Source organism: Thamnophis sirtalis, unplaced genomic scaffold (assembly GCF_051295495.1).
Source record: "Thamnophis sirtalis isolate CommonGarterSnake01/CBP01778 unplaced genomic scaffold, rThaSir2_p1.2 scaffold_3, whole genome shotgun sequence".
Lineage (NCBI taxonomy): Eukaryota > Metazoa > Chordata > Lepidosauria > Squamata > Natricidae > Thamnophis > Thamnophis sirtalis.
In genome coordinates, this window is record NW_028261383.1 from 77679654 (window position 1) to 77703458 (window position 23805).

The 23805-nt window shown below is 41.4% G+C and overlaps 1 protein-coding gene across 2 annotated transcripts in view; it reads left to right on the forward strand.

Annotated features, from left to right (window-relative positions):
* The window catches only part of CACNA2D2 (calcium voltage-gated channel auxiliary subunit alpha2delta 2), a 621934-nt gene that overhangs the window by 562771 nt on the left and 35358 nt on the right, over positions 1 to 23805 (forward strand). For both annotated transcript variants that reach the window (XM_087709243.1, XM_087709244.1), the window contains exons 15-22: positions 6537 to 6626; positions 6934 to 7017; positions 11920 to 11994; positions 12352 to 12426; positions 16092 to 16163; positions 17343 to 17414; positions 18008 to 18069; positions 19924 to 20000. In XM_087709243.1, the coding sequence (XP_087565369.1) occupies positions 6537 to 6626; positions 6934 to 7017; positions 11920 to 11994; positions 12352 to 12426; positions 16092 to 16163; positions 17343 to 17414; positions 18008 to 18069; positions 19924 to 20000 (607 nt within the window). The remainder of the gene's footprint in view (positions 1 to 6536; positions 6627 to 6933; positions 7018 to 11919; positions 11995 to 12351; positions 12427 to 16091; positions 16164 to 17342; positions 17415 to 18007; positions 18070 to 19923; positions 20001 to 23805) is intronic.

Below are 23805 nucleotides of genomic sequence, written 5' to 3' on the forward strand. Positions count from 1 at the left end.
GACTCATCCAAATTCATGTTATTATGAATTATTACGTGTTAAATATTGGTTAAATATTCATGATGCCAGTAACACCCTCTGGCTCTCTGATTGGCTGAGAGCCCCAGAGGGTGTTGCCGGCTTAACGTTACTGTTAATTGGCCGTGGGACTGACGTCAGCAGTTGCTGTCTCGTCCCCGGCCGGTGATTGGTTAAAAAATAGTATAAATACCTTGGCGCGAGTTTTCGTTCTTTGAATCGCTGTCGACCTGAATAAACCAAGTTGTTTTGTTGGAACCTGGCTGTGCGTCGTCCCTCCGTCAATATTTAAAACTGGCGACGAGGGTGGGATATAGCGATTCCACGCAAGCCTAGGTTAAAGAGAAAGAGAGGTCCTATCAGCTAGCTGCCATAAGTCGCTACTCGCGCCGGCACCGAACGCTGAGGAAAAATTCCTGTCACGAATTTCCTGTCACGACCTCCTTCCTTCCGCTCCTAACACTTCAGCCTGCCGAACTTTTAATCAATATGAATTCCTTGCCGCCTTTCGCTCCTTTTGGCTCCGCCGGCGAATCCTGGGAAGGATTCATGGAGCGTTTTGAAACTTATTTAATCGCCACGAAAAACCAGGCTCAAACAGATGAGGAGAAGTGCAGCTTCTTTTTATCATGCTGCAAACCCTCAATGTTCGCCTCAGCCAGAGCTATGGCTGCTCCCAGACCGGCATACAAGTTAGGCTGGGACAACTTGATGGCGAAATTGAAGGGGCACTATGCCCCAACGCCTTCCAAAATTGCCCGCAGTTTCGCGTTCCGGAGAAGAGTACAGAAGCCGGGGGAGTCGATTAGTCAATTTTTAGAAGCCCTACGCACTGTGGCGGCCCAGTGCGATTTTTCAAACCTCGAAGAAAATTTAGTCGAGCAGTTCGTGTGCGGAGTGCGGGATGTACACTTAAGAAGCCGCATGTTCCGTCATCACGACATTACACTACTCCAGGCAGTAGAGATCGCCAGAGCAGCTGAGCTCTCTGAGCAATCAACAGCTGATTTGGAGCGGCTACAGCTGTCATCTCAAACACCAGGGCACGTTCCGTTCAATCCACCGGCCTCACAAGTACATGACATTGACTATGATGATTTTACACCTTCTGAGGACCTGGAGCCCGACAACGTCGGCCAAGTCCGTGCCCAACCGAGGCGGAAGCAACCTGCATCATCAGCCGCCACACCGCAAAACTCCAAGGTGTCTTGCCTTAGTTGCGGAGGCCGACACGACCGCCAAACCTGTCAATTCAGAAACGCAATCTGCCGCCGCTGTCAGAGGCAGGGGCACATCGCCCAAGTCTGCCGAGCCTCTTTGCCGGCCCCTGCCTTCTTTCAAGCTAATGAGAGAACCAAGTCGCAGCAGCGCCGCCAGCAGCCACCGAAACCAACTCGCAGAGGAGACGACTGCCACAATGTGTCCGAACCGCAAGAAGTGGAAAGTTCCATCAATCAAGCCTCCTCGGGATCCCGCAAAATTACAGCCAATGTCCACCTGGCAGGTCAGCCTTGCCAAATGGAGGTGGACTCTGGCTCCTCCCGATCTTTATTGTCCTGGGACATGTTCTCCCACCTCTGCCCTACAGTATCCCAAACTAAGTTAGCCCCATCCCGGGTACTCTTAAGGGACTACCAGGGAAAGTTGATCCCTGTTCTGGGATCCTTTCCTATTCCTGTTAAGTATGGCAAGTTTGAGGGGGAGCTACCTATCATCATTGTAAAGAATGACTTGCCGGCCCTTCTTGGCCTTGACTGGTTTCCGGCACTGGGATTGTCCATTGGGGGGGTGCACCGGGTAAATTCTTCTTCAATTGAGGACGTCCTACAGGAGTTCTCTGATGTGTTTGATGGACAGCTCGGGTGCTACAAGGGAACCCCCATCTCCCTTAGTTTGGATCCTCAGATTGCTCCCATTAGGCTGAAAGCCCGCAGGGTGCCCTTTGCCTTAAGGGCCAAGGTTGACGCCGAACTTGACAAATTATTGGCGCAGGGTGTCATCGAGCCAGTTGATCATGCTCCATGGGAGACACCCATAGTCCTCCCGATCAAACCGGACGGCTCGGTGAGAATCTGCGCCGACTACAAGTCGACGATCAACTTGGCCCTTCAGGCAAACCCCTATCCAGTCCCTGTTGTGCAACACCTGCTCCATTCCTTGGGGCAGGGTTGCATATTTGCCAAACTGGATATGGCGCAAGCCTATCAACAGCTCCCGGTGGATGACGATGCGGCGGCTGCCCAGACCATCGTCACCCATCGTGGGGCTTTCCGTTGTCGCCGCCTACAATTCGGTGTGTCCGTGGCCCCGGGGATCTTCCAAAGTCTCATGGAGCGCCTGCTCCATGGACTTCCGGGGGTAGTTCCATATTTCGATGATGTTCTGATCGCTGCAACGAGCCGCTCAGAACTCATCGAAATATTAAGGAAGGTCCTCTGTCGTTTCAGGGGCGCGGGATTAAAATTAAAAAGCAGCAAATGCTCATTTGCTGTCCCTAGGGTAGAATTCTTGGGCTTCTTAATAGATGCCCAAGGCATTCACCCTACACCCTCTAAAATTGCCGCCATTAGGAACGCCCCTGCTCCCACCTCCAGGGCGGAGCTACAGGCGTTCCTAGGGCTGCTCAATTTCTACGCCCCCTTTATCCCTCACAAGGCGTCACTAGCCGAGCCGCTGCATCGGTTGCTCGACCGATCCGCGGCCTGGCGCTGGGGAAGCCGCGAAGCGCATGCGTTCGCGGCTGTCAAAGAGACGCTGACGTCATCGGCAGTCCTCATTCAGTATCATGATGGGATGCCTCTGACGTTGGCGTGTGACGCCTCCCCATTTGGTGTAGGGGCGGTCCTGAGCCATATCCTCCCTAATGGCTCAGAAGCCCCTGTGGCCTTTTATTCCCGGACACTCTCCTCGGCGGAGCGCAACTACAGTCAGATCGACAAGGAGGCTCTGGCTGCAGTGTCCGGGATTAAGAGGTTCCACGACTACCTCTACGGTCGGCACTTTACTCTTGTCACCGACCATAAGCCACTCCTTGGGCTGTTGGCGGGCGACAAGCCGACCCCCACCATCTTATCCCCCTGCATGACTCGCTGGACGGAGTTCCTCGCAGCATATTCTTATACGTTGCTCTACCGTCCAGGCAAACAGCTGGGGCATGCAGATGCCCTCAGCCGTTGCCCACTACCGGAGACGGACACCGCCCCCGTTCCCTCTCTCTCTGTCCTCTCCATTGCCACCTCCGGGTTTCCACTCTCCGCCACGGACGTGGCGGCCCACACGAAGGCCGATCCGATCCTGTCCCAGGTCTCTTCCTGGGTTTTAAGGGGATGGCCAACAGACAAAGTGGCAGAGGGCTTCCAGCCCTTTAAAAATCGCCAGGCCGAGATATCCCTCCACGGGGGGTGTCTCATCTGGGGGGATCGGGTGCTGATCCCCACCGCGCTCCGGCCACTAGTTCTGGATCTGCTCCACAAGGACCACCCGGGCATAGCACGAATGAAGGCGTTAGCCCGTAGCTATGTCTGGTGGCCTTGCTGGACACAGAGATAGCGGCCCATGTAGGCCGCTGCACGACCTGTCAGTTATCCAGGCCCAACCCCCCTGCCGGGCCTGCTCGTGAGTGGGAGGCTCCGAGAGGCCCATGGTCTCGCCTCCACATCGATTTCGCCGGTCCCTTCCACGGCCAGAACTTCCTGGTTGTGGTGGATGCCTACTCTCGGTGGGTGGAGCTAGTCCTCATGGGCTCTACCACAGCCGAGAGTACGGTCAGGGCTCTACGGAAACTGTTCGCAACCCATGGGTTGCCGGACGTGATGGTCTCGGACAATGGGCCCCAGTTCACATCCACCACCTTCCAGGAGTTCTTGGCCGAGCAAGGGATCCGGCATGCGCCCATAGCCCCGTACCACCCGGCCAGCAATGGCCGGGCAGAACGGGCGGTCCGCTCAGCAAAGGAGGCGCTGAGCCGCATGGACCGGGGCGATTGGCAGGCGAGGGTGGCGGCTTACCTGCTAAGCCAACATTCCACCCCCTGCCCAGCTACCAACAAAAGCCCCGCGGAGCTCTTGATGGGCCGGCGCCTGCGGACTCCCCTGGATAGGCTTCACCCGCTCTATTCAGGGGATCAGCCGAGCAATCTGGGGGTTCTCCCTCCCCGGTCCTTTAAGTTAGGGGATTCTGTGTGGGCTCGGTCCTTTGCGGGGGAACCAAGATGGGTGCCTGGTTCTGTCGTTGCCCTGACCGGCCCATGTTCTTTTAGGATCCAATTGGCTGATGGATCCCAATGGAGACGCCACCTGGATCAACTAAGGAGGCGTCTCCCGTCGCAGACTGGTGGCCGCGAACCCCAGGGTGACAACACCGCAGTACCGGGGTTGCAATGTGAAGCCTTCGCCACTCCAGGCCTCAACCTGCACCAACCACAAAGTCCTCAAACCGTGAGACCGCAACTCAGGGCCTTCGCCACTCCAGGCCCCCTCCTGTATCAACCACAAAGTCCTCAAACCGAAAGACCGCAAACGAGGGCCTTCGCCACACCAGGCCCTGCCTACCCAGGTCCCGGCTACAAGGACGCCGGCCCAACAGCTCAATCCGAGATCACTACCCAGAGGGTCCCTCCTACGACCAGTGACACGCCCCCACGGCCAAACCTACCTTTACAGTTGAGCCCGCCTTCTGGGCCTTCCCGAAATGGCGTGCCTCGGAGCTGCACTCCCTTCGGGGAGGAGCTACCACGAGGAGGTCCTCCTCCGCCGACGACTTCCCCTGGAATGAGAAGATCTGGGCGGGTCCGGCGCCGCCCAGCGTACCTTAAGGACTACGCATGCTCCGTTTCGGGCATGCGCAGAACTGGGGGAAAGGGGTGTTAAATATTGGTTAAATATTCATGATGCCAGTAACACCCTCTGGCTCTCTGATTGGCTGAGAGCCCCAGAGGGTGTTGCCGGCTTAACGTTACTGTTAATTGGCCGTGGGACTGACGTCAGCAGTTGCTGTCTCGTCCCCGGCCGGTGATTGGTTAAAAAATAGTATAAATACCTTGGCGCGAGTTTTCGTTCTTTGAATCGCTGTCGACCTGAATAAACCAAGTTGTTTTGTTGGAACCTGGCTGTGCGTCGTCCCTCCGTCAATATTTAAAATTACGTACCTCCAAACATGAAACTACTTCCCAAAGAATGGCTTACAACTGGAAAAAAATGTTTTTCGCAAAATGTTGGTCATTATTTTGTAAAAAAAAAAAAAATGAGTAGTAGTAGAAACATAGAATTCAATACATCTGTGAGCTGCTTATATCGGAGATCATTCTGAGTATTTTGTTCCAAGATTTGGGAATAATCTTAGCATATTTATCAAAGACATATTTCATCACGGCCTCTTAATTGTAAATAGATGAATTAATAAGGTTCAATCTCATCTACATATAGCACTACTTATATTGCATTTTTAAAGTTTTGCTGATATTAATAATTCTATATTGCATATCTTTCCCCAGCTTTTATATTCAATAGAAAAACTCATTTTTTTTCTCCACAGAGATCAATGGTCTGGTTTTTCCCCTTTATGGAAAAAATAGTTTTTGATAGCATACCTTTCAAAAGGGATTTTTATATGAATGCTTATTCTCCTAATATGTGGATTGAGATATTTTATCTGTTCTTTTTGTTTGTTTTTCAAATGTGTACCTGTGTCCTCCCCAGCAATGCCAGCCTGCAGCAGTTGGACAATAATAAAACTATATCATATCACAATTTAAAAATACTCTGGCACTACCTTAAATGAGGTTCAGCTTCTAAAATTAATTTTTCAAGTTTGGTTTAAAGGTAATCATAGTGAGTAAATACTATGTCATTAGTTTTGACATACTTTTAATGGAACCCTGTAGCTACATTTTTTAAACCCAAGACAAAAAGCATAATCCATATAAATCACAATGATAAAACTTAGAGGCAGACTTTATATAATTGACACTTGTTTTATGATGAAGTCCAAGCAGTTTCAGTGCAGTTACAACTTGGTTTGGACTTAATGCCATAGAAACATACGAAACTGCCAATTTATAGACTGGGGGGGGGGGTTGTTAAGCTGAAACAAACCAGGCTTCTAAGTTTAGTGATAACTAGATTAAATTGCGCCATGAGTTAAAGGTAGAACTGTTAGATTGACTGAATAAATATTTTGACAAAATAGGTTTCTTAGGCAGTCTTCTTCAGCATGTGTCTCCAGTGTCTGCTGGACTGCAATAATTATATTTTCCAGCTGATAAAAGTGTATTCAAGTTGTAGCTCAGCACATCTGGATTGCTTCAACTGGAAGAAAAATAGCTTTGGGCATTTGAGGAATTGGCTGTTTCTCAATATGAAAGCTGCTAAAAATTGTCAAACGAATAAATCCTCAAAGATACGCTGGTGTGAGCGTGCTATACAAATGATGCTATGATATACACATATTGCTATATTTCATGTTTCTGGATGAGTGCATGTTATGTGTTGTTAGTTTTAGTCTCCTTCTGTTTCCTGCAGGAATATCTCAATGTCCTAGGAAGGCCCATGGTCTTGGCTGGAAATAAAGCAAAGCAAGTTCAGTGGACCAATGTCTATCAGGACGCTTTAGTAAGAAAAACAGCTTTATGAAATATTGCAACCAGTTTTTTTTTCCCACTTTCATTTGCTTGTGTGATTCATACATTGTAATATGGTTCAAATTAGATAAATACATTTAGTGTTCCATATCCCTTCAGATTCCCAAAACTGTTAATCTTGAGATGGTTTCTTCTCCCCCTTTTCTTCCCAATCAAAGTCTAACTGCTCCACTCTTCAATATTATGAATTAGAAATGCTATTCTAATTCTGAATTGGCCAGTTAGGGTCTTACAGATAATGCCATATTTTACTTTTGTTATTGTTGTTACTTTTTTAGGGCCTGGGTTTAGTGGTAACAGGCACTCTGCCTGTATTTAACCTCACTGATGATGGCCAGTCTCGCGGGAGCAGTGAATGGAAGGTATGTTCCTATTTTGCAAAAATCTGCCACCAAAATCATATTGAGTGGTTGCTGTCATACCCTCATCCCCTTTGCTTTGTACAACTGCTCCACAAAGAATCCACAGTATTCCTTGATTTAGTCCTTGATTTTCAGCCAAGTAGCATCCTCAACTGAAAATTATCTTTTCCTGAAATTGCTTTTAAATTGTTATCAGATTTTCTTGATGCATTCTGTGAGATGGATGGATGGACAGACAAAGAATAAGATACTAAATAGATACTACAGCCTTTCCCAATGGGGTGCTTACCAGATATAACTTGAGAATTATGGGAGTCATCGTTCAGCACACATGGAGGACACCAGATTGGAGAAGACTGGGATTCCACTTAGAGTACTTCTAGTAAGCCACCAACCATGTTCTTTTCCAATATTCATACACTAAAAAGAATATAGTTAGATTCCCAAACATTTTTGTATGACAGAGCAGTGTTAATTTTTTTAAACATACTCAGTAATATCCCATAATATCATTTTGAAGCTATATCATATGTCAGCAAATAATGGAGAACATTCTCTTACATATGGTATATAAATTGGTGCCACAGTACAGGAAACAAACAAAAAAATACAACAGGCAAAATAATACACCAAGAAATTGTCCTAAACATTTATAATCACAGTTTAGGGGAAGGTATGAGGAGGGAATGTAAAAGCATGTAAGCATATAAACGATGTTAAATCTGTCCAGAATGGCAAACGTGAAGGAATATTATTACAACCAAGTAAGAAAAAACTCTTCCATTTCATTCATTTACATTGCTGGTAAACTCAATTATCCTTTCACACCAAACCTATTTTGACAAATATCTTGATTATTTCATACATTTGATAACATGGGTATTGGAATACAAGCAAAATTACTGAACACAGTTATGCCTATTTCATCATTCATATAAGCTGAAATTTTTATTTAAATGGGAAGAGTTTAATCATACAGTATTTATTAAATTTGTACATTGAAATTGACCTCTTTGAGATGCTTCTTAGAATATGTTTGGCATGTGATACATTTTGTTTATTGAGGGAAAAGCCAAAATTATGTATTATTGAAACAGGAGAGATCCTATCTAGGCCTAAATCAGTAGTGGGTTTCAATTTAGTTTATTCGTGTGCGTGCGCATGGTTGTGCACGCTCATGACACTTATGCACTTGCGCACATGTACCTGCGCACATCCAGGTGGGGGCGAAGCCTCCCGCTGCCGCCACTGGGGCGAATTGGCAAAAACCCACCCCTGGCCTAAATGCTATTGCTATCAAACTTAGAGTTAATTATTGAAATGATGAATGGTATGAATTTATATATATTTTAGGATATTTTTCATGAGTAATAATTTAAGCTTATTTTAGTGGCTCCCCTCTGCTGTGGCATCCCATGAAAAAGAATCTTCTAAAACTATGACATTATAGAGAGCAAGTAATGATACGTTATAAATACACTTGGACCGAAATTGAGGGATGGTCAACATATGGCCATCTGTGTTATCAGATTGCAATTCCTGTTATTGTTTATCAATGTACAAAACAAATAAGGCCCTTTCCTGAATATGTCTATAGACTTCATCCCTCATGCCCTGATCATGTGGAATTTGGACTATTGCAACATGTTGTACATGGAGCTATCCTTGAAAAGTATCCAGAAGCTTCACCTACTACAAAATGCAGGCACATGGTCAATTTTAGTCGCCCAAAGAAGGACACATTCAGGCCCAGTTTGCTTCTGGCTTCAGTTAAAGGTGTGGGTTATGACCTATAAAACCCTACAGGGAATAGGGCCAGGCTACCTACAGAACCATTTTTGTCCCATTATATTGTCAGTTAAAGAACTCCAATTTGCAGGCCGAGGAAGAGAACTTTCTGTGCTGTTGCCCCCACCCTGTGGAATATTCTCCCCCCACACACACACACACAGGCAGATGAGATGGCCCCCTCCTCTCCTAGTCTTCCCAAAAGGAGTCAATACCTGGCTCTGCGGCCTCTCATGGGGAGCCCAAAGGAGCATGTGATAATGACAAATAATATGATCGCTAATTTTATTAATGCAGCATCAACAAATGCAGTGGCTATATATTCTATCATCTTATATTGCAAGGCAAACAAGTGCCACTAAGTAGATCACACATTTCTTTTTCTCCCCAGTGGGTAGATTCACAGCATGTCGGCAGCAATCTGTCTCATCTGCCTTATGCTCCTACATCCCTAGTTGTTTAGATTTATTAGCAGCAATAGATCTGCCATGGCATTCTATGTCAGCTTGCTTTTAAGCAGGCAATGATCTGTTTCCCAACTAGGTAAGTGACAAGGCCAAAGACCAAGCCATTTATTCTCCAGGGAGCCTGGTTATGGCCTCATAAAGCAGCATGGCAGCTCCATTGAAATGAGCATCCCATGCTGCGCCATTTAGTCGTTGATATGGTGACTTCTTGCAGGTGTCTTTTTTAAGGGGGAAAAAGGTACTTTTCTTTAGAAGAACCCACTAAAGGCCGGCTATACATTTTCATCAATCAATGAAAAGGCCTGCTTTCTCCAGTTCTATGATATGGCTCCCAGGATTAATGTGTTTGATGCCATAACTCAGAAAACCTAAGTGCAAGATGTCCAGTCCTCTTGAAGCACAATGTTGAGAATCAGATATTCTTTTTGAAACTGAGCTACAAACCAGGCCAAGAAACTCACTTCCAGACTGCATTTTTCTCTGGCTCTGCCTTGCAAACCTCCAATAGAATATTACTGAAGGATATTGATATTGGTAGGTGCAATTAGATATTTCCATCAACGTTCATATAGGAATGGGGTGCAACAATCTTCCCCAGCTTTTTCAGGCATCTCTCTCTTTTTTCCACAATGTAACCTTAAAGCTTAAATGGACTCCAGAGGATGGTAGAGGGCAGGAAGGCCTGGAGGAATGTTGTCAATGGGGTCACAATGGGTCAGACATGACTTCGCAACTAACAACAACAAAACCTAAAGAGAGGGAATAAAATATAAATGCATTTATAAATGCTGTAAAATTGGGATCCATTTCTTTATCTTATCTCTTTGTTTTCTATCTCTTTTCTTTTATTTCTGCCTTATTTTCTTATCCCTTTTCTTTTGCTTTTCTCCTTCTCTTTTCTTTAAATATATTGTTTCTATTCCACAAAAAAATATTTACTAAAATTTATTTTTAAAGGATCTATCACCTTCTTCACATCATACACATAATAGAACTTTTAATTTTAATATTTTAGTTTAATATTGTATCAATAATTTCAAATAACCAACATACATAATAACAAAGGAAATGCCTCAATCAACAGTTGATAATTCCATAATCAATTACTTTGAGAGCAGGATCTTCACTAGTATAGTTGGAAAAGTAAGCTTATTTACACATAGTCCAAGAGAGATTTCATCCAGAGCAACAATAGTGGGAATTTAGCCATAACAGCCACCCTATATTATCCTAAATGGAATGGAAAAGATGTAAACCACAGAGTTGCTGCCAAGCCAAAGTACACCACTTCTTCAGTTTAACCACAGCACAAAAGGCAATGAATTTCCTTGTTTCTATATGTAGTTGAAGCTGTCCAAAAATATAGTACATCTGCCCTTTGGAGAGGTTTGGAGGCAGGGAGTGTTTCTACTAGCCCTAATATTCTTCTCTTCTGATTTCCTTTCACTGGATGTTGTTTATGTCCAGTTTTCAGAATTGCTGGAATATTAGAAGAAAAATACAACTCCAGAGAATTCTGGGATGCCACTAATAACTAATATACAGAAAAGTTATGACCTAGATTCAGGTGACATATTTAAATTAATGTACCTAGAAATGCTTATGCAGACAGTAAAATACCATGACATAATATTCCTACAATTGAAAAGAACATACAGTTCAGATTTGTACTGGAGCATAGATGTAAACTTGGAAGAGGTACACCAGAACTCATAGCACTTGGACTGCTCTAAAAAAAGATACCCACTTATTTTAAGATGGACTGCCAAGCCAAACAAGTTCAGGCATCAATAACAATAGCAGTTAGACTTATATACCATTTCATAGTGTTTTACAGCCCTCTCTAAGTAGTTTACCGAGTCAGCATATTGACCTCCAAAATCTGGCCCCTCATTTTATCAATCTTGGAAGGATGGAAGGATGAGTCAACCTTGAGCTGGTCAGGATTGAACTCCTGGCTGTGGGCAGAGTTAACCTGCAATACTGCATTCTAACCACTGACTCACTAGAACAAATGTGACAAACTCATTCATGGTGGTACAGATATGGTTGATATATCCTAGGTTTCATTTTGGTATTCTGTGTCCTCTAACTCTCTATTCAGCATTAAAACTGACGGACACTCCTATTGTGATATTTTACACTTTCTCTTGCTATAAGAAGAGGTTTTGGAAATTTATTTTTTCACAGCTCATAGCTCACAGCTCACCTTGCATCCAACCCCCTTCAGGAAATTCACACATCTTCTCCCAAATACTAGAGCAAAATTCATTTTGTGAAAACATGTTGATCTTTCCATTAGTTTCTCATGTATAATTACCTATTATCTACCTCTAGTTTTTGAACAGTTCAATTGTAAAATGTAAAAGTATATGAGCTGATAGTTATATACTGACTATACAACCAATAAATTCTGTGGACGAAGTAGGCATGGTATACTCTATCCTCTTTCTTCAAATCAGTGGCCTCCAAGTGAATTAAAACTGCTGGAATTCCCTGTCAGGACTGCTGAAAGAGTGGTGAGGGTTGCCTTAGACACAAACAGTCGAAATCAATAGAGTCTGCATCCCGATTTGCACAATTTCAAATAACAGAATAATGAATGATGTAATGAATGAAATTGTCATTGTTGTTTATGTATTTTCAGAACCAGCTCATCCTGGGTGTTGTGGGGATTGACGTGGCTCTAAATGATATCAAGAAGCTGACACCGCGGTACAATGTGAGTAGGGAAGATGTTATGTTCCTCAAACTCTGCCATTTAAAAAAGCAAGCGGGATAGGAAGAGGGGTGTTAGTTTTCCTAGGAATGTTTTCCTCAATTCTCTACTTCACACACCCCCCAACCACCTTTCATCTTTTTGATGATGATCCCTGAGGAAAACTGAACTCCTCTCCTTTAATTTTAAAAAAGTGATGGACCTTTATTCTCTGCTTGGATTGGGTATTAGAAAAGCAGGAGATGGGTGACACAGAATATCATGGTAAAGGAGCTTTGATGCAACTCCATTCTGTCCTTTTGAGATGTAATCTGTTTCTCTTCAGGAGGATTTTCCTTTCTTTTTTGTCTTTCCATCCAGTTGGGGGCTAATGGCTATGTATTTGCTATTGACTTGAATGGATATGTATTGCTACATCCAAACCTGCGACCTCTGGTAAGTTTGTGCCTATGAATGTATATTCAAAATCATTGGGGGAAAAATTGTATTCGTTTACTCCATCGTGTTAGCAGCAACCACAAAATAGACAGTGTTAGAAAGACAATTTTTGCTCTTTCTCCATTTTTTATCATTATGAGCTCTTCCATTTTTTCCCCAAACTGCAATAAGCTTGTCCTCTTTCATTTTTCCTGGAATGATATTCTTGCTATTATGTGGATACTGAATATGCCTGTCCAGAGGTGAATATCTCATACTGCCCGGGTAGGAATTAATGAATTGCGTGGAAATATTATTGGTGGCAATTTGCCATTAGACTGCAAGTGTATGCAAACAGCTGTCACAAACAAAGGCACCATTCACATTTTAGCCACCTCTGAGCCACAAATTGATCACCATATGCCACTAGCTGGCCAGAAAGTGAGCTTGGCAATTGAAAATATCAGTTCTGTAGGATGTATGGTTGCATAAACTTATTATTGACTAATAATCAAAGCTCGGCACAGATGTTGATAATGGATATGTGAAATGTAGCACTCATAAATTCTCTGGCCGAAAACTTTTTAATGAATTAAGCATCATATTCTTTCCTTTCGCTGTGACTTTGTGAACTCTCCCTTCACCCCTTCCAATCTATCTCTTTCATTCTTTGCCCCTTTGTTTCCTTTACATTCCTAGATCCTTGGGTTTCAACTTCCTGCAGGACTTTTTTTCTCTAATCTAGTCAGGTGTGAAGCTTTTCTGTCAGAAAATTCATCTTTCCCTATGTCCACAATAGTAGAACAGACTTGCAAAGCCTGTCTCTAACCAGAGATGGCCAACAAACACTCTTATTAGGTTGTATTTGCCACCCTTGGGCTGGTTTTCATGCCACCTTGAAATCCACACATCCTTGTCACCAAATCTGACAGCACAGTTTGCTGCAAAAAAAATTTTTAAAAATGGTGGTGAACTTTTGCTTTTCATACTTTAAATCCTTTTACACGGCTTAACATGTTCAGCACTTTAAAGTTTGTCAGCTTTCTTGGTTTATTGCTTAGCTACTTTCAGGGTGGGGGATGGTTAGAAGGAGATAGTTGTATTTAAAATGTTTGCCTTGGCCCGCCTTACTCTTTTGATTAGCTGTGTCCTCCTTGGGAACCTCGCCCAGTCAACTTTTGGCATAAGGCCCCCTGCATAAAGACAAAATATGGTGTCATTTACTCAAAAATAGATTTAACTATTAAATGCATTATAATTTCAAAGTGCATTATAACGGGTGAGAGATTTTCAATGTTTAAATTAGGTTTGCAGCCAAAGATTTAGCTAATTACATTAATATCAAAATATATAATTTATCCTTCTTTTTAAAAAGTGGGTTTTGAGGCTATAATCTCATCAGTTAGCCATAGCATAATTATGATGTTTAACTGGATTAGGAAACAGAGAAGCCATCTCTGATTATGGAATCTTCAGTTCAAGTTCCATAATATGAGCATCATGTGTAAATGACAAGAGTTACTTCACTGGACATTCAGTTAATCATTCCCTTTGCCTTTACAGACATGGTTTTTCTAACTTAGTCGCATTGATGATGACTAAGGATGTTGGGCAGTGTGAAATTCAGATATTTTGGGTTTAAATAATTATTTAAATTATTGTGGTGGGATTCATTTACTGTGGGCAAAAATGCTCATGTGCTTAAAGTAGAAGAGAAAATATGTTTCTGAGAGTCACAAAGCACCTATTGGCTCATCTTGACAATACAATATATGGATTTCTCTTTCTTTCTTTCTTTCTTTCTTTCTTCCTTTCTTTCTTCCTTTCTTTCTTTCTTAGTAAGTACTGTATAGGAAAGAATTAGCTAGATCCTCTTTATGAGATATTACTTTTTCGGGGGTATTAACCAAAAAAGAGAGGAGTAGATTAAATCCTTGGGCTAATTTATCTCAGGAGAAGTTCTGCATTCATCGGAATGGAATAAAAAGAACAGGCTTCTAGCTCAAATACTAGTCAGATAAATCTGTCATTGAAAGGGCAGCTAGAAATTAAGGAATTGAAAAATGGCATTGATCAGAATGAGATACATTTCATTGGTAGAAATTTCGGGCTCGGTTCATCAGCCTTATTAATAGGCAGATGTGGCAGAGATGGACAGAAACCATAACAATTTATTTAGTCACTTCACTGTGACTCTGATCAATAAGTTCAAATTACTCAGCACAGTAAAATCACCCAAGAAATGTGTGTGTGTGTGTGTGTGTGTGTATGCCTTGTTCTTTCAACTCTAGATAGAAGACATTATTTTGGCATATGAGTAGAATATATCTTTCCGGACACTTGAGAATTTAACTAGTTTTGAGTGCTCCCAAATAATAATGACAAACTCTTATTTTCTTCATTAATTAATTAATTGATCCAGTGGCATTCAGACTTACACTTAATGGAGTAAAGATTGAAAAGTGACTAGTAAAACTTTCTCCCGGTAATTTGGCAGAACTCTACCTTAATTTCCACTGTTGATGTCCTGTTTCATTTTTGCATTTTTCTTACTTAGAAATCAGATTAGAATCAGAATGTTTGGTATACATTTCCTCCCTCTGCTGCGGCTCCGTCACCGGTTGACGCCACAATTTTGAGAGGAGCTTCTGGTGGGGGGGGGAGAAGCACAGTGTGCCAGGAGAAGACTCTATGGCAAGGGGAGGGTTTCCCAATTGTCTCCACAATTGATAGGGCTTTCTACGGTGAGGGAACTGAACTTCGGGTCAGCTCCAGAATTGAACAGGGGGCTTCCAATTAGGACCTTTGTAGCTCCCAATGTTTTCTTTTCTGTGGGAAACAGGTCCAAATGGCTGTTTGAGTGTTTACGTTTTCCACCCCCTGTTCTAGGGCATTTTACTTCCACCACATACTACTTCTAGCACACTCTACAACTTTTAATTCTAATTCGTATATAAGATTGTATAAATCAATCTATTCACTTTATCATATACTTTTTATAAATCAATAAAAGTACAATATAATGTTCTCACACAATCCATGCATTTTTTCATGCCCGCGGAAGAGACAGATTGGTTCCTTTATCTTACCTATATTGTCAATATATTGTTTTAAAGTAAGGATACCTTGTCTTGTCTCTGAATCTGGTGTCTTGCAGAAAAATAATTAATTTTACAATTAAAGCATTCTTTCCAGCTATAGCTCCCCCTACATCTAACACTGAGATTCTTCTGTATATATGGAAAAGTTCTATTTACTCCCAACAGAATACATTTGCATTTTGTAGAAAATGTTTCAGTTAGAAACTGTCAACATGTCTCATTACTGAACTTATTTTATAACAGCATTTATACTATGTATACACCAGCTCTGCCTTAGGCATGAAATTAGCTGGGTGCCCTTGGGCCAGTCACTCTCTCAGCCCTAGGCAGGAGGCAAAGGCAATCCACTTGTAAAAAAAACTGCAAGGACTTGTTTTGGCCGTCTCTAGAAGTCAACTTTTGATAGGGAAATGGGTGGCATATAAATGTAATAAATAAACAAACACTGACTCGAAGGCAAAAAATACTCTGTCAAGGCATAGAACAAGGATTGTTTTGACATGCTTAAGATGAACAGGATGATAGTCTTGAATTATCATCTCATTCACACCACCCATCACTACTTTGGCATTATTCTTTCAGATCATCAATTTTCAAGAAGCTGTAACCTTGGATTTCCTTGATGCTGAACTAGAGGATGAGAACAAAGAAAGGGTAAGTGATAACGCTAGATCAGCTCTGCTTTATCTGAGGCAAATACATACAGACAGTAATTTTATATAATTTGTTTTAACATTTATATAGTCTTTGAATCAAAGTAGCCTACAACAACCCAAAAAACAAAAATGCAAATTCTCCAAAAACTATAATAAAATTACTTTTTAAAAACACCCCCAAAAAGATTCTAATGGCATTGTAACAATCTTTTCTCAATGCAAAATAGTAAGATTCTACAATGCTTACTTTTACAAATCTGGGCATCAGAATTTTTTAGTCTGGGGATGGCAACTTGGAATAATTTCTTCATGCATACAGATTGTCCTCAACTAACAACAGTTCATTTTGTGACCATTCAAAGTTACAACAGCACTGAAAAGAGTGACTTATGACCATTTTTTCCCCTTACAACTGTTGCAGCATCCCCATGGTCACATGATCAAAATTAATACACCTGGCCACTGACTCATATTTATGACGGTTTCAGTGTCCCAGAGTCATGTGATCAATTTATTCAACCTTCTGACAAGTGAAATCAATGAGAAAGCCAGATTCACTTAACAACCATGTTAGTAGCTTAACAACTGCAGTGATTCACTAAACAACCATGGCAAGAAAGGTTGTAAAATGGGGCAAAATTCACTTAATAAATGTTTCCCTTAGCAACAGAAATTTTGTGGGCCAATTGTGGTCATAAGTCAAAGACTATCTGTACTTGCATAATTATTTCTTATATTTCTGTAAGTAAATTGCATATGGATCAGAGGTGGGTTCCAATCACCATTACTTCTGGTTCGGTAGTAAAAAAAAATCCACACAATATTAAAAAAGGAATAAAAGGAATAAAAACTACATTTTTTCAAAGAAGATTGTTCTGCGTATGTGCAGAACAGAAAATCAAGACGGTGCTGCTGATCGTAGAACCAGTATTGTCACGTGTCCGTCAGAGTTACTACCTATTCAGCTGAACCGGACCGTTATACGTAGGAATCCACCTCTGGTATGGATGCCTGTGTGCATTTATACCATAGTCTGAATCAGGCACAAATGCAGATCCTATCCGGTTAAGAGAATCTTGGGACTTGAACAGAAGAGTTTAAAAAGGTAACTGTAAGTGCTACCACTGATATGTATCCCCACCCAACTTCACAGCATTTTCTGTTCTCCCGTCTTTAGATTCGCCGAAGCATGATAGATGGAAATAAAGATCAACAATATATTAAGACTCTGATAAAATCCCTTGATGAGGTAAATATGTTGGAGTTTGAGTCTGAGCTGCCAGATTTCAAAAAGAGTGGTTCTTTATTGGAAAATAGGAGGAGCAGGGAACTAGGGTATGAAAAATATGTCATGAAATCACATGAAAATGCCTTGCATGTAATTAAATCATTATTCCATTTGGCCAAGTCTCTTAAGACTTGCTATGTTACCACACCTGGTGTTAAGATATCTGTGGAGACCCTGTTGAGTCTTTTATGAATGTTTGGAGTGCTGTTTTAGTCTGGACAGTCATCAGTTTTTTAACATGTATTAGATATATTGTAAACTTCCCAGAATCTTTTTGGATTTGGGCAGTCTTAACATTAACATGCATTATAAGTAGGACCAGCTCAAAAGACTTGTGGAAATTTCCAATATATTAGAATACAAGAACTAGGTTAGTAGATGGGATTGGTTGTATTAACTGGAATATATGCTTCACCATTTCTTTAATGTTAATTGTGATATACATTGGTTTGTTTACCATTTATTTGATGAAGAATGAAATGTGGCCAAAAAGCTAATGGTTTTCATAAATGCAATGAGCAATATTTAGTCACTCATTCCTTTTGACTCTACAGAGGTATGTTGATAAAGTTCATAGAACCTACACTTGGGCACCTATCAAAAGCACAAACTACAGGTAAGTAAGTAGCCAGGAAAAACACTTCTCCATAAGTGATGATTAAAAGAATACTTAGGAAAAATACTCCTAACAGACTTCTTTAGAAGATAATGCAATTCTCTGCTGCTTGAGAAAAGAGACCAGAAATTCATTCCCTCTCTGTCTGTCTCTGTCTCTCTCTCTGTCTCCCCCTATCTCTCTTTCTCCTGTGTTCTTCAGAATTTTATCTCTCGAAGGTGTACTGATTGGCCATAATGTTTTGATTTAAACAGATAACCTTTTAGCAGGTACCAGCATTCAACCAGTCTTCGTTAGTTTGGGAAACTAAGCAGGGCTGGTTCTGGTGAGTACTTGGGAGGAGATCCTCTTAGGAAACCAGTATTTAAGCTAAAAATCCCAGAAGAAAACAGTGGTGCAAACTATATTTTTCTAAATAAAACTGCACAGGGGTGTCCATACAAAGCCATGGCTGTCAATCTCCCGGCCCACAGGCCAGAGGCATCATGTGCTTGTCACACCCACACCCGGTGTAGTGAAGGGGGGGAAAGTCCCAATGCGTCATGTGATGATGCCATGATGACATTAGTTTGACAGTCCTGATATAAGCCATCAGAAGTCAGTTCTAACTTGAAAGCATCTTTACTAAGGTAGATTGCCAATATTAGCCAAAGTCATTATAACATAATGTCTTCATCTTTTAAGTTATTTTGAAATTCTATATTTTTGACCAATCTATAGGTTTAGAATTCAGTAGCAAAGTCTGTTAGAGATTTTTGACACCATCCCTTTGAAAAGTGGGTCGAACACAGCACACAAGGAGCAATTCTGGTGCAACAACTAGTCAGCATTAAACTGTAATAAGTGTGGTCATTGGTAGTTATTGAGTAAGTGCTTAGGAGGAGAGGAGAGCTGACTCCTTGACATTTTTTGACACTTCTGCTCTAGAGATTATGATATCATCAAGCTATCATTGTGGAAATAAAAAGCCTCTCTTCCTTAATGCTATGTCAGCACAGCCATCGCTGGTTGATGCTACAAATGGCTGGTGCTGAAATATATAGTTCCAAATGGTCTTTGTGGGTCTATTCATTTATATTATTATCCATGCCCTTAGGTCTTGCAGGGTAGAAATAGAATCTTGGAAGAACCATCCATTGATTTTTTTTAAGGAACAACACTCTTCCAATGTATAATCTGTAATAAGAGGGAGCTACCTATTACAATATCAAGATTATATCATTTTTGAAGTCTGCAACCAGAAGCTGTTAAATGAGGCTGCCATCTAGTGCATCGTTGTTTATTGCAACTATGCATATGCCTCTGAAATTTTCTAGGAAAACCAATTTATCACTACTTAGCTCAAAAAATACCCAGTTATTTCTAATCCAGTTATCTGAGAACCAGGCATAGAATAAGAAAAACTTTATGCCTGCCATGAATTTGTGTTTATTTGGATGATTTCTTGACACGCACTGGCAAACAGACGCCTGGGAAAGATACTATAAACTTAATTTCCTCAAATCTTCACCTCTAATTCTGCTTCCAACAAATGGCCTTTAAAGACACTGGTTTTATTCTTACCTGTATTTCATTCCTTAAAAAGACAGGCCATTCTGAGATTCACTCTTGTATAACATTGGTTCATTAACCTCTCCTTGGACAATTTGCAACATCCAACACTTTCATTCAAGTCTTCAGGCAGGTGTCCTCAATCCTGTTCCTTCCAGATATATTAGTCTTCAACTCTGATGATCTCCCAAGCCAATTTGTCGCCTTAAATCTTCAATTATTGTCTTCTATTCAAACTTCTTTTCATCACCAGTGCAACTGCTTTGGTAACACTGTGATTTCCCTTTTTTTTTCCTTTTCCAGCTTAGGTCTGGTCCTACCGAATTACAGCAGATCTTACATCCAAGCTAATCTAAGCGACCAGATTCTCCAGGTGAAGTGTAAGTATATGTTTTTCTTTTCCTCCTGTCCTTTCACATGCCCTGTGACCCTAAACCCACCAGTTAGCCTAAGGATGATTTACAAGAGAAAGCAAAATGCCTAAATGTTAAACACTTTTAAAAATGTATCCAATGAAAAACAAATTCCTACCCAGAGAAGAAAAGAAAGTTTCATTTTATTTATGAAAGAATAATGCAGGCTTCCCAGAGATGAAACGATTTACCAGATCCCTTGCAATGAACTTTTAAAAACATCCAGGGGAGATAAGGTTGAGTTGTTGCTTTATATGCTTTTTATGTGGTAGATTATAATAGCAGCTGGTTAATTTGAAAACTGGGAAATTTTGCATGTTTCTTTCTGTTTTGTTTAAATTTGTTTTAAGCCATCCTTGTTTTTATTTAAAGTTTGAATTACTTTGCTTGTTTCCTCACTAATTTACAATTAATCTCTGTACTTGTGTGTTTGCTTCCCCTTGTGTGTGATCCTGGGCTCTGCTCTCTCTCATCAAAGGGTGTGAGGAGCTTCCAAGGGAGTTTTTAACATCCTGTTCTGAGTGATTCTGCCTTTTTCTATCTGTGTCTGTCCCTCTGTCTCTGTAATTCTTCTTCTTTCTCATCTCTCTCTCCCTTCTCCCACCTTTTGTACTCCATACTTGTGCTATGTTACTTACAGCAACTAAAAAATTTTCACCTTCAGGGAGTTTAAAGGGATGTTATTTTTTAGAATGTGTGCTGAAGTATGACATATTAGTCCTTAGCACTTAGCACTTAGCCTTATATACCACTTAATATTGCTTTACAGCCCTCTCTAAGCTGTTTACAGAGTCAGCCTATTGCCCCCAACAATCTGGGTCCTCATTTTACCCAAGGATGGAAGGCTGAGTCAACCTTGAGCCTGGTGAGATTTGATCTGCCAACTGCTGGCAGCTGGTGATCAGCAGAAGTAGCCTGCAGTACTGCACTCTAACCACTGCATCACCCTGAAGATTCGCTTATGCAACTAGGTTCCAAAATACAGGTAGTCCTTGACTTATAACCACAATTGGGAGCAGAATTTCATTTGCTAAACAAGGCGTTTGGTAAATGAGTCATGTTCAAATTTATGATCTTTTTTCCCATGATTGTTAAGCAAAACATTGCAGTTATGAAGTGAATCACATGTGATTAAGTAAATCCGTCTTCCCCTTTTGACTTTACTTGATGGAAACCAGTATGAAGACAGTAAATGGTGATTACATGACTCCAGGATGTTGCAACCATCATAAGTACAGGCTGATTGCGCAGCATCCAAATTTTGATCACATAATTGTAGGAATGCTGTGATGGTTGTAAGTGTGAGGGCTAGTTAGAAGTCACTTTTTCAATGCCATTGTAACTTCAGTCCCTAAACAAATGCTTGTAAGTTAAGGACTACCTATATATAGTTCTTCTGACCAAGGCTGGATAGAATCATCAATCACAGAGTGGTCTTACCCCTAAAATGGACTGATCTAGTCCCAGAAAAGTTCTGGATATAATATAATATTAATCAGGCCTACACTATGTTTTTCTTGAAATAGTTAGAAATGGGTGATTTTGCATATCTCCAAGCTGGACGCTGCCCCAACTAGCTGACTTTTAGTTAAATTATCCCAAAGGTGCTTTTTCAAGAGGCATCTGGACTTTCTAGTTTTTCTTTGAAGACATTTCACTTCTCATCCAAGAGAAGCATCATTTTTCAGCATCGTGGATGAGAAGCAAAAGATCTTCAAAGAAAAATCAGAAGTCCAATTGCATCGTGAAAAGTCACCTTTGGGACAATCATGACCTGGATGGCTGAGGATCTCCATAGACATTTAGTTAAATTAGTTTTAACCCCAGTTGCAGTCCTATTCCAATTTACTTGGGAACATAGAAAATCCTTTCAATAAGAATTTCTTTAGAAAGAAAACTTTGTTATTAAGAAGAAATAATGTGAACCATCTTTCTCCTGCTATTTAAGCTACCACTTCTCTTTAGAAAGAAAACATAAATAAAAATCACCTATTTTAAAGTTGCGGATCTAAGCCGCTTAAGGGGCTCCTACAAAGATGAGTGAGTCGAACTATTTTCCAAAGCACCAAAAGGCAGGACAAGAAAGAATGGTTGGAAACTAACCAAGGAGAGAAGCAACCTAGAACTAAGGAGAAATTTCCTAACGGAGAGAGCAATCAACCAATGGAATAAGTGGCCTTCAGAAGTTGTGGGAGCTCCATCACTGGAGACTTTCAAAAAGAGACTGGACAACCATTTGTCTGAAATGGTATAGGATCACTTGCTCAAGCAGGGTGTTAGACTAGAAGACCTCCAAGGTCCCTTCCAACTCTATTATTTTATGTTCTATGCTTTCAATGTTTTGTAGAAGCATTTGGTGCAGTATTCACACATGGTTGCTTTGAAAAAAAAATTGCCATCCCATTCCTTCCAGATGAAAAGTATTATAGCAAAGCCTTTTCCCTAGCATGGAAACTTTGTTCAAATATGTTTTTCATATGGGAAGTGTTTTCAAATACCGTAGATAACTCTCTTGTGCAAGCTGATAGGAATTTTTGGAAGGATTATGGCAGCAAATATAAATAAGAATCAGATGAAGTTTCATGTGTGTCTAAGGCCAAGAGATGATACCTTTCCAAACAGCATCTCTCCTTAACATCTAGGACATAGTCGGTCTGTGCTCCTAAAGGATCCTGCTCTGGTGTAATGATGTTATATAGGAATGACCTTGGGAGACAGAGAGAAGGGGTGACCCGGGCTCAGATAAGGGTCAGATAAGAGAAGACATAGCCCATAGCTGCTTATTGGGTGGAGAATGAGTCTCAGAAAGGACTCCCTCTAAGTTCTCAGGCTGTAAAGGAGGCTTGCAAGATTGATGTCCATGTTCCCAAGTAGAACAGTCAAGAAACATGGCCAGATGAGCTAATTGTACTTTATTGGAAGACTACATCAACAGGATCTTGCAAGTCTAAAAGTACTAATCTCCCATCATCTCTTTCACAGCCTGAAAGCTTGGGTAGAGGTTCCTTCTGAGCCTCTTTCTTTTTCCATTATGCAGCTGTTGATTATGCCCTCTCTTATCTGACAGTTCTCATCTTCACCCGATCTCCCATCATCCTTCCCAAATACCACCACATCTCCTGGCCATCTCTGACTTTATCTGTTTTCTCTCTCTCTCAAATGAGGCCTTAGGTTGCTATCCATTATATAGCTAGTCCTCAACTTACGATCACAATTGCGCCCAACATTTCTGTGGCTAAGCAAGACAGTTGTTAAGTGACTTTTGGCCCATTTTATGACCTTTCTTGCTGCAGTTGTTAAGTGAATCACTGCAGTTGTTAAGTTAGTAACATGGCTGTTAAGTGAATCTGGCTTCCCCACTGACTTTGCTTATCAGAAGCTCACACATGCTCACATGATCACTGCAACCATCATAAACATGAGCCAGTTGCCAAAAGTTTTAGTTTTGATCACGTGACCACGGAGATGTCACAATGGTCATAAGTATGAAAAATGATCATAAGTCAGTTATTTCAGTGCCATTGCAACTTTGAACAGTCACTAAGCAATGCATTACAATAGCAGAGTTGGAAGAGACCTTGGAGGTCTTCTACTCCAACTCCCTGCCTAGGCAGGAAACCCTATACCATTTCAGACAAATAGCTATTCAACATTTTCTTAAAGACTTCCAGTGTTGGGACTTTCACAACTTCTGGAGGCAAGCTGTTCTACTGATTAATTGTTCTAACTGTCAGGAAATTTCTCCTCAGTTCTAAGTTGCTTCTCTCCTTGA